At 39.3% G+C, this 13,245-nt stretch overlaps 1 protein-coding gene across 1 annotated transcript in view; it reads right to left on the bottom strand.

Annotated features, from left to right (window-relative positions):
* The window catches only part of LOC117401689 (mitochondrial carnitine/acylcarnitine carrier protein-like), a 33,080-nt gene extending 20,950 nt beyond the window's left edge, over nt 1-12,130 (bottom strand). Inside the window, exons 1-2 of the mRNA XM_034002484.3 lie at nt 11,725-12,130; nt 7,224-7,316 (exon numbers count right to left, since the gene is read on the bottom strand). Coding sequence (XP_033858375.2) covers nt 7,224-7,316; nt 11,725-11,835 — 204 coding nt within the window. The 5' untranslated portion in view covers nt 11,836-12,130. The remainder of the gene's footprint in view (nt 1-7,223; nt 7,317-11,724) is intronic.
* Nucleotides 12,131-13,245: the final 1,115 nt, after the last annotated feature.

Genomic DNA, 13,245 nt, shown 5'->3' with positions numbered 1-13,245 from the left:
TATACAGACCCCGGAGCCCCTGGAACGAGAGGGAATCAGACTAAACACCAAGCCTCTTTATAGAGCATTGAGCAGCCTCCATTCCTTTATACAGACCCCGGAGCTCCTGGAACGAGAGGGAATCAGACTAAACACCAAGCCTCTTTATAGAGCATTGAGCAGCCCCCATTCCTTTATACAGATCCCAGAGCTCCTGGAACGAGAGGGACCCAGACTAAACACCAAGCCTCTTTATAGAACATTGAGCAGCCCCCATTCCTTTATACAGACCCCGGAGCCCATGGAACGAGAGGGACCCAGACTAAACACCAAGCCTCTTTATAGAGCATTGAGCAGCCTCCATTCCTTTATACAGACCCCGGAGCTCCTGGAACGAGAGGAAATCAGACTAAACACCAAGCCTCTTTATAGAGCATTGAGCAGCCCCCATTCCTTTATACAGATCCCGGAGCTCCTGGAACGAGAGGGACCCAGACTAAACACCAAGCCTCTTTATAGAGCATTGAGCAGCCCCCATTCCTTTATACAGACCCCGGAGCTCCTGGAACGAGAGGGACCCAGACTAAACACCAAGCCTCTTTATAGAGCATTAAGCAGCCCCCATTCCTTTATACAGACCCCGAAGCCCCTGCAATGAGAGGGACCCAGACTAAACACCAAGCCTCTTTATAGAGCATTGAACATAAGAACATAAGAAAGTTTACAAACGAGAGGAAGCCATTCGGCCCATCTTGCTTGTTTGGTTGTCAGTAGCTTATTGATCCCACAATCTCATCAAGCAGCTTCTTGAAGGATCCCAGGGTGTCAGCTTCAACAACATTACAGGGGAGTTGGTTCCAGACCCTCACAATTCTCTGTGTAAAAAACTGCTATTTTCTGTTCTGAATACCCCTTCATCTAATCTCCATTTGTGACTCCTGGTCCTTGTTTCTTTTTTCAGGTCGAAAAAGTCCCTTGAGTCGTCAATACCTTTTAGAATTTTGAATGTTTGAATCAGATCGCCGCGTAGTCTTCTTTGTTCAAGACTGAATAGATTCAATTCTTTTAGCCTGTCTGCATACGACATGCCTTTTAAACCCGGGATAATTCTGGTTGCTCTTCTTTGCACTCTTTCTAGTCCAGCAATATCCTTTTTGTAACAAGGTGACCAGAACTGAACACAATATTCTAGGTGAGGTCTTACTAATGCATTGTAAAGTTTTAACATTACTTCCTTTGATTTAAATTCAACACTTTTCACAATATATCCGAGCAGCTTGTTGGCCTTTTTTATAGCTTCCCCACATTGTCTAGATAAAGACATTTCTGAGTCAACATAAACTCCTAGGTCTTTTTCATAGATTCCTACTTCAATTTCAGTATCTCCCATATGAGATTTAAAGTGCACATTTTATTGCCTCTATTAAATGTCATTTGCCTTGTGTCTGTACAGTGCTGAATGCTGTCTAGATCATATTGAATGACCTTTGCTACTGCAACGGTGTTTGCCACTTTTTGTGTGGTCTGCAAATTTAAAAGTTTGCTTACTGTACCAGAATCTAAGTCATTAATGTAGATTAGGAATAGCAGAGGACCTAATACTGATCCCTTTGGTACTCCACTGGTTACCTCGTGCCATTTTGAGGTTTCTCCTCTAATTAGTACTTTCTGTTTTCTACATGTTAACCACTCCCTAATCCATGTGCATGCATTTCCTTGAATCCCTACTGTGTTCAGTTTGAGAATTAATCTTTTGTGCAGGACTTTGTCAAAAGCTTTCTGGAAATCTAAATAAACCATTTCGTATTCTTTGCAATTATCCATTGTCGATGTTGCATCCTCAAAATAGTCAAGCAGGTTAGTTAGACACGATCTCCCTTTCCTAAAACCATGCTGACTGTCTCCCAGGATACTGTTACCATATAGGTAATTTTCCATTTTGGATCTTATTATAGTTTCCATAAGTTTACATATAATAGAAGTCAGGCTTATTGGTCTGTAGTATGTTCTTTCATTCTGTCAGCGCAAACATGTACCTCAATTCAACTGTATTCGCAATGCAATCCATCCTCTGCCTTATCTGGCCCACTTCTGCTATTTCGCTTTTTGTATACATTGTTTTCTTTTGAATGTTCATAAAATTATTTATGTTTTCTCCCCATTCCTCATCCACTGAAAATATAATATTTTCATGTAAGTGTTTCAATTTAGTTTTTGATCAAGCTAGTCACTACGCCCAGCAAATCTGACTTTGATTGGCCATTGGCCAACAGAACCAGGTGATAATGTGTTTGTGAAGCAACAGAACCAATCACGTGCAACGTTTGAACATCTTGCCCTTTAGTTTAATTTGATCATCTGTCTAAACGTACATGCTATATCCCTAGGATACAGTGTAGTGCTGTTTATTACAATGTCAGAATCAAAATAAAACAGCATTTTAATCAAAATATTGTGTATTTCCTAAAACATAGTACCAGGAAAATACTGAGTAGACTAAAAATCAGGTATAAATCAGTAAAAACCAAGGTTCAGTTAAAAAAGAATCCTGTAATTTTTCAGTAAAATTTGGAATAAACCGGAAATGCAGAACACGAAGTATATCACACTACCCCCCTGTCTCTTTTCTGGAGCTCAGCATCCAATAATGACAAATCACACAAACGCTCACACTTGCATTCAGCAAATCTGACTCAAGAGAATTGTGAATCCGCCTACCTCTTTCCTCAGGACTGGTTAATATGGGGATTCTTACACATGGTTGACACTCATATGCGTTTGACCGGGGTTCTTGTTTAAATTGCAAAATAAAAAAAATTTAAAAAGTTATTTTTTACACCTCACCAATTTAAGAACGGTATCAGCACAAATGGAATTAGAATTGATTTTGAAAACAATCTGGCAGCACTGACAAAGTCAGGCAAAGGCAGATCTAGAGAAAAAGAGAAGATTCAATATTGGAAAAACTGAACCCAGAGCCCTCCAAGTGGCTTAATCACTATTCTTTTATGTTCCTGTGAGCTCTTTGGTATTTCTGGATTAATTTAACATTGAAATTGGGTTATTTTGCGAAAACAAAACCATTTTGATTCAAATGACCTCCAGTTAGCAGGGAGCCACCGAATCAACAGGGAAAGTGCTTAGGGTGGAATACTGAAGGGAGCTGAAGTTTTGAGATTAATCAGCTTGCAGGAATCAGACAAGCAGAGACAGGCCCAGTGGCCTCCCGGTTGGTAATATTTCTCATGTTCTTATGAAACACAATGCTGGGGTAGGAATGCTGGGAGTGTTCTGCTGGCGTGTGCAGCAGACAGCCGCGCTTTCATTACTATTCATCATTTACCAAAAAGAGCCCTAATACGAGGTGTCCGTGGATCCCTATAATACAAACCAGTAACCAGTGCAGCTTTGGGGTCCTATTCTGAAGTGCAGAGGCCAAGACAAATTGTCAGAGAGGATTGTAAGCCTGTCAGTAGCACCAGCCCCCACTGTGGCTGTGAATCAGAGCTGTCAGTATGGTGAAATAGTTGATTACCGTGACACATATCAACAGTATGTACAGTAGAGCATATTTTAAAATGAAAATATGTTTTTGCTCTAACCTGCTTTTCTTAAAACTGCACATTTGAGCCCAATGTATAGCTACAATGTATAGCTAATGAAACGATGTTGTGTGCTGTGATTACTTTAACACTGTTTTTCATTTTCTAAGGGATTGCATTTATATAGTGCTTTTTTATTTAAAAGTATTGCAAAGCACAGTACAGTACACAGCAGAAAAAAAGAACAAACCACAATACATTTGTATAGCATGTCACACATACAACTGCCACAGTCTGACCATTTAAATAACAGTATACACATAATACAAAAGCAGCAATTTTAAAGTTACATTAAAACCCACTAAGATAAGAAAGCCATTTTATAAAAGTGCGTTTTTAGTCTTGACTTGAAAACTGTAACGGTCCCAGCTTCCCTGACAAACAAAGGCAGAGCATTCCATAATTTAGGAGCTCTACAAGAAAAAGCCCTTCCTCCCGTGTTGCTTTTGTTGATCCTAGTAATAACCAGCAGCTTGTGATCTCAGAGTGGGGTTTGGAAGATACGGGGTCAATAACTCCTGCAAATAACTAGGTGCTAATCCATTAAGGGCCTTGTAAGTTAACAGAAACAGCTTAAAATCAATTCTATACTGCACAGGGAGCCAGTGCAAAGAGGCCAAAACAGGAGTAATATGTTAACTCTTCCTGCTTTTAGTCAGAATTCTAGTGGGGGTATTACAAAGTTATAACAAAGTGAACATTTTGTCATATGTACTAAGAGAAAATATGTTAATGAAGACAGCAGCAATTCATTTAAATATTTGTTGTGTCTTCTTAGCGAGATCTTAGCGTATACCTTGCGAGAGTCATGCAACATTGTTCAAATAATTAGCAGGATGTTGTTGAAGCTGACACCCTGGGATCCTTCAAGAAGCTGCTTGATGAGATTCTGGGATCAATAAGCTGCTACAACCAAATGAGCAAGAGGGGCCGAATGACCTCCTCTCGTTTGTAAGCTTTCTTATGTTCTTATGTTCTTATGTTCTTATGTTCTAGGTATGCCTATAAACACAGTCGTTAAAGTGTTAATAACAATGTTATAACAATGAAGTACTATAATAAAAGAAATAGACTATTATGGGTCATTCCACGCCAACTCAACCCGAAACGGGACATTTCCAACAAAGTAAGGTTTTGGTAGTTTGAAATGTGTCATCATAACAACGAAGTCCCAAGTCCCATATGCAAGTTCATAACCCCTCAGCTCCAAGCTAGTGCCATTAGAAGCCCACATGGTTACTTTTTCTGTAGATCAGTCCTCAGAGAATGCACAATGGAAGAAATAGCCAGTTTGGATAGAACTATGTGGTTCTTTAGCCTCACCAAAGTGGCAATAAGCATTGCTCGAACGCATGACAAATGATCTAGACAGCATTCAGAACTGGGCAGACACATGGCAAATTACATTTAATAGACAAAAGTGTATCCTGGGAGACAGTCAGCATGGTTTTAGGAAAGGGAGATCGTGTCTAACTAACCTGCTTGACTATTTTGAGGATGCAACATCGACAATGGATAATTGCAAAGAATACGAAATGGTTTATTTAGATTTCCAGAAAGCTTTTGACAAAGTCCCGCACAAAAGATTAATTCTCAAACTGAACACAGTAGGGATTCAAGAAAATGCATGCACATGGATTAGGGAGTGGTTAACATGTAGAAAACAGAAATTACTGATTAGAGGAGAAACCTCAAAATGGAGCGAGGTAACCAGTGGTGTACCACAGGGATCAGTATTAGGTCCTCTGCTATTCCTAATCTACATTAATGATTTAGATTCTGGTATAGTAAGCAAACTTGTTAAATTTGCAGACGACACAAAAATAGTAGGAGTGGCAAACACTGTTGCAGCAGCAAAGGTCATTCAAAATGATCTAGAACTCATTCAGAACTGGGCAGACACATGGCAAATGACATTTAATAGAGAAAAGTGTAAAGTATTGCATGCAGGCAATAAAAATGTGCATTATAAATATCATCTGGGAGATACTGAAATTGAAGAAGGAATCTATGAAAAAGACCTAGGAGTTTATGTTGACTCAGAAATGTCTTCATCTAGACAATGTGGGGAAGCTATAAAAATGGCCAACAAGATGCTTGGATATATTGTGAGAAGTGTTGAATTTAAATCAAAGGAAGTAATGTTAAAACTTTACAATGCATTAGTAAGACCTCATCTAGAATATTGTGTTCATTTCTGGTCACCTCGTTACAAAACAGATATTGCTGCACTAGAAAGAGTGCAAAGAAGAGCGACCAGAATTATCCCAGGTTTAAAAGGCATGTCGTATGCAGACAGGCTAAAAGAATTGAATCTATTCAGTCTTGAACAAAGAAGACTATGTGATGATCTGAGTCAAGCATTCAGAATCCTAAAAGGTATAGACAATGTCGACCCAGGTGACTTTTTCGACCTGAAAAAAGAAACAAGGACCAGGAGTCACAAATGGAGATTAGATAAAGGGGCACTCAGAACAGAAAATACGAGGCACACTGTTTTACACAGAGAATTGTGAGGGTCTGTAACCAACTCCCCAGTAGTATTGCTGAAGCTGACACCTTGGGATCCTTCAAGAAGCTGCTTGATGAGATTCTGGGATCAAACAGCACCTGTAGGACTCCTCTTTTCCCTGTGGACACTTTATCACTCTTCCTTAATGTGCTTTACTTGCTCTTATCTGCTTCCTATTTTACTGCATTTAATCATGTACTTTAGAGTACTGTAATCTGTCACAAGTTTTATTTAATCTGTAGTATTTTGTATTTAATTATATCCTGATGTAACTACTGACACTGTTATCTGCTCTGTTATTGAATCATATTTTGTCATATACTTGTTCTTGCTAGAACCGAAGTCATTGTATTTTATCTTGCTCTTAATTGTATTAATACTTACTGTGATTCTTGAAATGTATTTTTGTTTACGACTGTAAATCGCCCTGCATAAGAGCGTCTGCTAAGAAATAAATAATAATAATAATAATAATAATAATAATAATAATAATAATAACAACCAAACGAGCAAGATGGGCCGAATGGCCTCCTCTCGTTTGTAAACTTTCTTATGTTCTTATAACGAAATAATTCCATAAATCTTACCAATTGTTCACTTCCATTAACTACATATGTCTCAGAGGAGCAGTTTTAAAAGAAATACTTGTCTTAGCAAACATGTGTTTCCATTTTGAAACAGACACCTGGTAGTACACTGAGTTAAAGAAAGTTCCAAGGTGGCTTTGATCATTTAACCTCAGCAGTGTCCTCTGGGTCATATAGGGTTAGCAGCTGACTGGTTATTTACAGGAAAGAGGTCAGTGAAGTGGTGGGGACATTTTCACTATCTTGGTGACCCAGGAAGTGCAAGACAGCTAAAAGCATGGCTTGCAAACAGACATGTATTTAATCTAGTCTCGTATCAGATATAATGTTTTAAAAACAATCAGTCCATTTTATATTTCTTATAGCGTCTTTCATGATGAATTGCCTCAAAGCGCTTTACAGGTAAAAACAACAAAAAAAGTTTAATAGTTATCAAGACCATTTTGAGAAATTAGTAAAAGATGATCAAATATTACTTTAAATTACATGGAGATGTATGGAGCCCCTTTTTTATCAGCAATCACTTTATAAAGGTCTCCTCACCTCTCTGGCCACAGTCTTTCTGAAGCAGTCGATGGTCCCAGAGTACAGCACCGCCTGGCTGGGAGCAGCTTTCGGTTGGATCTGCAGACGCACCTGTCACCAAAAAACACAAGAAACGTTTGGGAACAAGAAGAGGTCATTGGGTCCGGTTCCTAGGGGCAGATTAATCTCAAAACGTTGCCAAGTCGGGTCTCAAAGGATACCTGTAATTCAGCATCAGCAACATGGCTAGGTAACCCATTCCATCCCGTCACCACTCTAAACCCTTTCAACCCACCGCAAACTCGACGGGACCTGACTACAGGTGTCTTATCGCTGTGTGCCGACTATGCTATGTTTGCAATTTCAAGACAGCAAGTCCTTCCTTACTTTTACACTTTTTTTCTTCTTTATATAATATACAGTAGACCCTGATATTGATGTGATGCAGCCACCTGACGTTCCTTTGTATCAGGTGGAGTCAAGGTAAGATTTACAACATTTCGATCGAGGTAGCCCCAAACACAAACTGAAATAAAACCTAAATAAACTACAATCAGATCAAAAAAGAAACCTGAAAGAACAGGAAAAGTCATGAAATTCCCCCAGTGGAGCTCAACCCTGTCCTGGGCAATTCTACTCCAGTTTGTCCGCAACAGAGATGGTTAAGAATACCAACCTGAATCTCACAGAGGTATAGCAGGTAGCTGAGACAGACATTTCCAAAAACACAGGACTGTTCAGCGGTAAACAGATACCTGTGGCTATACTGTTTAATCATTCTTATTTAACAAGACATTATACAATATATTGTATAGGTTGCTGTAAGATACAAGCTGCTTCCCACCCTACTGAAGGACAGAGCGTCTTCACCACACATTCCTTTTTGAGATGTAAGGCTCATGCAATGCATTCGTCTCAAACACTTTATTTTCATTTGCTTGGTCTATTTTTTCATGCAAGGTGTTTTTCCCTTCTGGGCCACCTTACTATAATGATATTGTAACTGCAGTAAAAGTTCACAATACACGTAACATACATCCCACGCCATGGTAAAGTATGTGGAATAACTTTGTGTGCTCATACAACACATGTGAAGAAGTGTGCCGTACGTACAGAGAAACACTATGTCCACAATCTGATAATCCCAACTATGCTAAATACCAAGTTTCATCACAGTTGAATGAAGGCTTTCTAATACAGCAGAACCTCATTTATCTGCACCCCATTCATGTCTTCAATTATCCGCGGCTCCCTGACAAGTTTTATCTCTGAAATACAGTACGTTATTGTAGACTTACCGCCCGCGGTGCACACACACGCACGCACGCACGCACGCACACACACACACACACACACACGTTTCCATTCCTATATGTGTGAGGACTTCTCATTGACTCCCACTATATTTTTATTTACTATTTCTAACTCCAGTCAGACAAAACTCCACACAGGGTGAAAGTCGACAACAAACTAAATATTTTGGCACTTTTTTTTTTCTTTTGAAGGCATATTTAGTTCTTAAAAAGGTTATTTACAAAGTGGGGACGTCCCCACTACGTCGTTTTTTCAGGAGTTACTATCTTGGTGGGGACATTTTCTCAAATTTTGTCCACACATTGATAGTAATACCTGCCCATACACACACACACACACACACACACACACACACACACACACATACATGCACACATAACGACGCATGCTTCAGTCTAAAACCTGTGCAGTCAACGCACAGACAGCAGATGGGAGGATTCATTTCTTGGTATGAGCAGCAGAATGATGCAGAGTCTGTAAAATTAGTTCTCCTGTGAATCCCAAGCAAACATATTTTGCCTCACTGAAACAAAAGACTATGATGAACTTTGTCAAGGTTCAAAAGAACGATTTGCAGCAGTGAATTATTTTTAAAAAGCTGTTAAGAAAAAAAAACACTTGTGTTGGTAGGTATTTTGTTGAAATGTAAGAAAAAGCTAGGGAATTGGGGTTGGAAGTGTATCGCATTTTGATTTTGCTAGGAGTAACACTGTCAAAGTAAACTCATTTTAAAACATTATTCTGTTTCTGTAATATATTGTATTGGATACATCTCCAGTAAACGCTAATTTGGTTTACATTATTAGTTTCTGTATTTTATTCATGCATTCTAGTCACATGCAATGACACCTCATTTATCTGTGGATTTCACACATCCGTGGACCTATGTCCCCTCAAGCACAAGGATAAATGGAGTTCCACTTTATATTCAAACATGCAAGTGTGACATGTGGATGAAAACGTACACGTCCAGAGAGACACCCCTATATATCCTCAACACTGAATGCTCTCAATTGCTTATGCTAGATAATGTTAATGCTAAGTTTCCTCACAATTGGATGAGCGTTTTCCTAGATATATGGAAACATGCCTACGAACAACAGCCTTCACCCCCTGCTCGGGATCTAGTATATGACATCATTCCTACTGACAATTACAAACTGCCAGAAGAGAGATACAGTACACAATGCCATGACTCAGTAGAAATGCGCAGTGAATTACTGTAGATAAGAGAGGGCTAGGCTGGTGAACCCAACCACAGGGCCACTGTCCTCACTGATAACAATCACAGCTTATGGAGATCTTGAACTTTCATTTTCATACGTTTTTACTGTCCCTTCCCCTCTGTGTTGTTTTCAATCACTGAGTGGTGCTGACTCAAACACTGGGCTTTCACCTGATTCCAGGGCCTTCTCCTTACTTCTATTTGCCTGCTGTAGAAACCTGTCCAATGCATCTTAAAAAAAGAACCAGCGCCATCTAGTGATCTCCTACTTTGTCTCAAGTTGCCTTTGTTTTGCTGGCAATGCACACACACACCTTACGTATCTGTGCAATGCAACTGAACTCAGAGTCAAAGCACCTTAACACAAACACACACACACAGAGCATCAGTAATTCCAATAAGAACTGCTCACAATTCAGCAGCGCTCTCTGTGATTCTCAGTTAGGAAGGGACATGATATGCGCATGTCAGGGTTAGTTTATATTATGACCTATTTGTTATATGACTGTGCGGGGTGGGGTGGGAGGGATTTCATTATATGTATTAAGATGTATGAAGTCTAGTGAATAAATTATTGTTACTAGTTTTATATTGGATGTAATGTTCTTTTGAAAATCAATAAAAAATATATTACTATCTAAAAAAAAAAAAAAAAAAAAATTACCACATTAGTCCATAGTTTAGCTATCTGTGTACTCAACTTTGCCAAAATGTGGGTCTCGTTTACAATCCAGTTTGTATACATTCCCAAAAGTGAAACCTGCTTGTTGTATTAGTACACAAATGACGAACGACAGGAGCCCATTCGTCTCATCAGTGCTCCTCTGGTTCCTAGCAGCTGATTGATCTCAAAACCAGTGATTCAGCATCAACATGAGTCGGTAACCCATTCCATCCCCTCAACACTCTGTAAAACGTGTCTCCTCCCCTCACCCTGTCTATCTGCACATCATTTCCAGCTGTTTCCTCTGGTTTCGGTGCTTCCTTAAAGTTTGGGTTGTCAGCTCCTTGTACAAACAAAACCACAAGATTTGGCACTGGGCATTTTGGGGTATTGAAGATTGAAGACTGACTGCTAACTCTCCAGAACTGCATCACAAGCACACTGTTCAACTTCTCCCAGAGCGGAGTACTCTCCAGTACAGAACATGCTGTATCCTCCAGCCCACTAACACCACAAACCAACTGCTTGGTATCCCGCTCACATCTCAAGCTGCAGCGCTGATCCCTAGGAAACGGGCGATATATAATGACTATATTGTTTCGTCCACCCCCTGGTGCTTACTGTACTTTGACTAACTGAAAGAATGTAAAACCATTCAAACTGAAGAACACTTTTATGTTAAAAAAGTACACTTGCAGTTTATTTATTTAATAATGTATTTTATTGCAGTACGATAATTGATCATATAAAGTCTTCTGCATCGGTTACCAAAGTACCCCAAATACAGTAGCCTATGAAAACTGGAGGGTACAGTATATATGTCGCAGGTTTTTAGGGTACCGGTAACAAAGAGTTTCGCTTAATTCAGGCGACTTTTAATTTTAGGAAATCATGAAGTACGTTAAATAAAAAGTTATTATTATACAAAATGGGTTATTCTGCTGAATTCATTAAGAAAACGTATATTCATATTGGAGCTCACGAACTCATATATCCATTAACTCCGTATTTCATAGCAGGTATTTTATAGGTATAGTTTTCTTTCTGTGCTTAAGCATTCAAAAGCTAATAATGAATTCATTAAAATGCATCAGTTTATGACATCTGACACGTAAAATCTATGTATGTAACCGAACCACACACCCGGCTTAAATAATAATAATAATAATAATAATAATAATAATAATAATAATAATAATAATAATAATACATTCCAGAATGGAAATACAACACTAGTTCGTATTTTGCAGCAGACACGTTAAGGAGTTGTGTTTATTGAATTTAAACGGGTACTGTACTGTGTATGTTTGAATTACCTTGATAGTGTCCAACGGGTGTCCAGCTAAAATCAGACATACTCCTCCGACTCCTCCAGCAAAAAAGTTTTTGACAGGAGACACCCGTTCTTTTTTCCATGGTTCTCCCATTTTTACCAGAAACAATTACTTTCTTTCAATAGAACTTCAAAAGCGCACTTCCAAAAATATATGGCATGATATACACCCACAATGCGACCCGAGTAATTTTTCTGTAGACAAATATGTGGACTTTAAAACCTTGCTCGTGCCTCCTCCCGCCAGAGGCGCACTACTGGCAGAATGCAAACTTCAATTGGGCTTCAGCCGTAGATACGCCACAAGATATACCGACGTAACGCCGGTTGTGACATGCTAACGTCATTGCCAATGCTGTGTCATCAGTGAGTTCTGATGTTACTCTGTCGTGATTACAAATGTGCATAAATAAAGTAAGACTTATTACCAGTTTGTTTCCTGCATTCTTTTTCTTTCCTGGGAGGGATTAGCACACTGCGCGGTGCATTCAAGTGTACCGTAATGAGTATAAGAGCAGCGCGATTAAAATAGTTAAAGTGACGAAAGCACCTTTACTAGGCTGTATATCCCATTGTTTTACATTGTTTCAATATTTTTTTAACTGAACAGCAACTGTGTCAACTGGAAAGGTAGGTATTTATATGGTGACACAGCCCCTGTGTCAATGAGTACAGGTGATTATATGGTGACACAGCCCCTGTGTCAATGAGTACAGGTGATTATATGGTGACACAGCCCCTGTGTCAATGAGTACAGGTGATTATACGGTGACACAGCGTCTGTGTCAATGAGTACAGGTGATTATACGGTGACACAGCGTCTGTGTCAATGAGTACAGGTGATTATATGGTGACACAGCCCCTGTGTCAATGAGTACAGGTGATTATATGGTGACACAGCCCCTGTGTCAATGAGTACAGGTGATTATATGGTGACACAGCGTCTGTGTCAATGAGTACAGGTGATTATATGGTGACACAGCGTCTGTGTCAATGAGTACAGGTGATTATACGGTGACACAGCCCCTGTGTGAATGAGTACAGGTGATTATATGGTGGCACAGCGTCTGTGTCAATGAGTACAGGTGAATATATGGTGACACAGCATCTGTGTCAATGAGTACAGGTGATTATATGGTGACACAGTAGCAGATGTAGTAACATTATTATTATTTTTTTTAAACGGAGTTTGGTTTCACTGGAGCCGGATCATAGAGTTTGGCTGTATAAAGTGGATTAGGCTCGGATTCCACTCACCCGTCATTGACATCAATAGTAGTGGTGTGTGCACCGTAGCAAGGCAAGTTAACCAATTAAAATCAACTACATCACCATCATTCAGTTGCTGTATTTCAAACTGTTATTTTTTTATTATCATCGGAAGTGCATACTATACTAAAGAAAAAATAAATGAAGACAGGACACTAAAAATCCATAGTAGCTTTTTTTAACCAGCCCCAGAGCCAAAGACTTGAACTTTTACCCGCCGAGTCACCTGCTGAGC

Source organism: Acipenser ruthenus, chromosome 55 (assembly GCF_902713425.1).
Source record: "Acipenser ruthenus chromosome 55, fAciRut3.2 maternal haplotype, whole genome shotgun sequence".
Lineage (NCBI taxonomy): Eukaryota > Metazoa > Chordata > Actinopteri > Acipenseriformes > Acipenseridae > Acipenser > Acipenser ruthenus.
The sequence above is the reverse complement of the archived record's forward strand: the minus strand, read 5'-3'. Positions and strand labels throughout refer to the sequence as shown.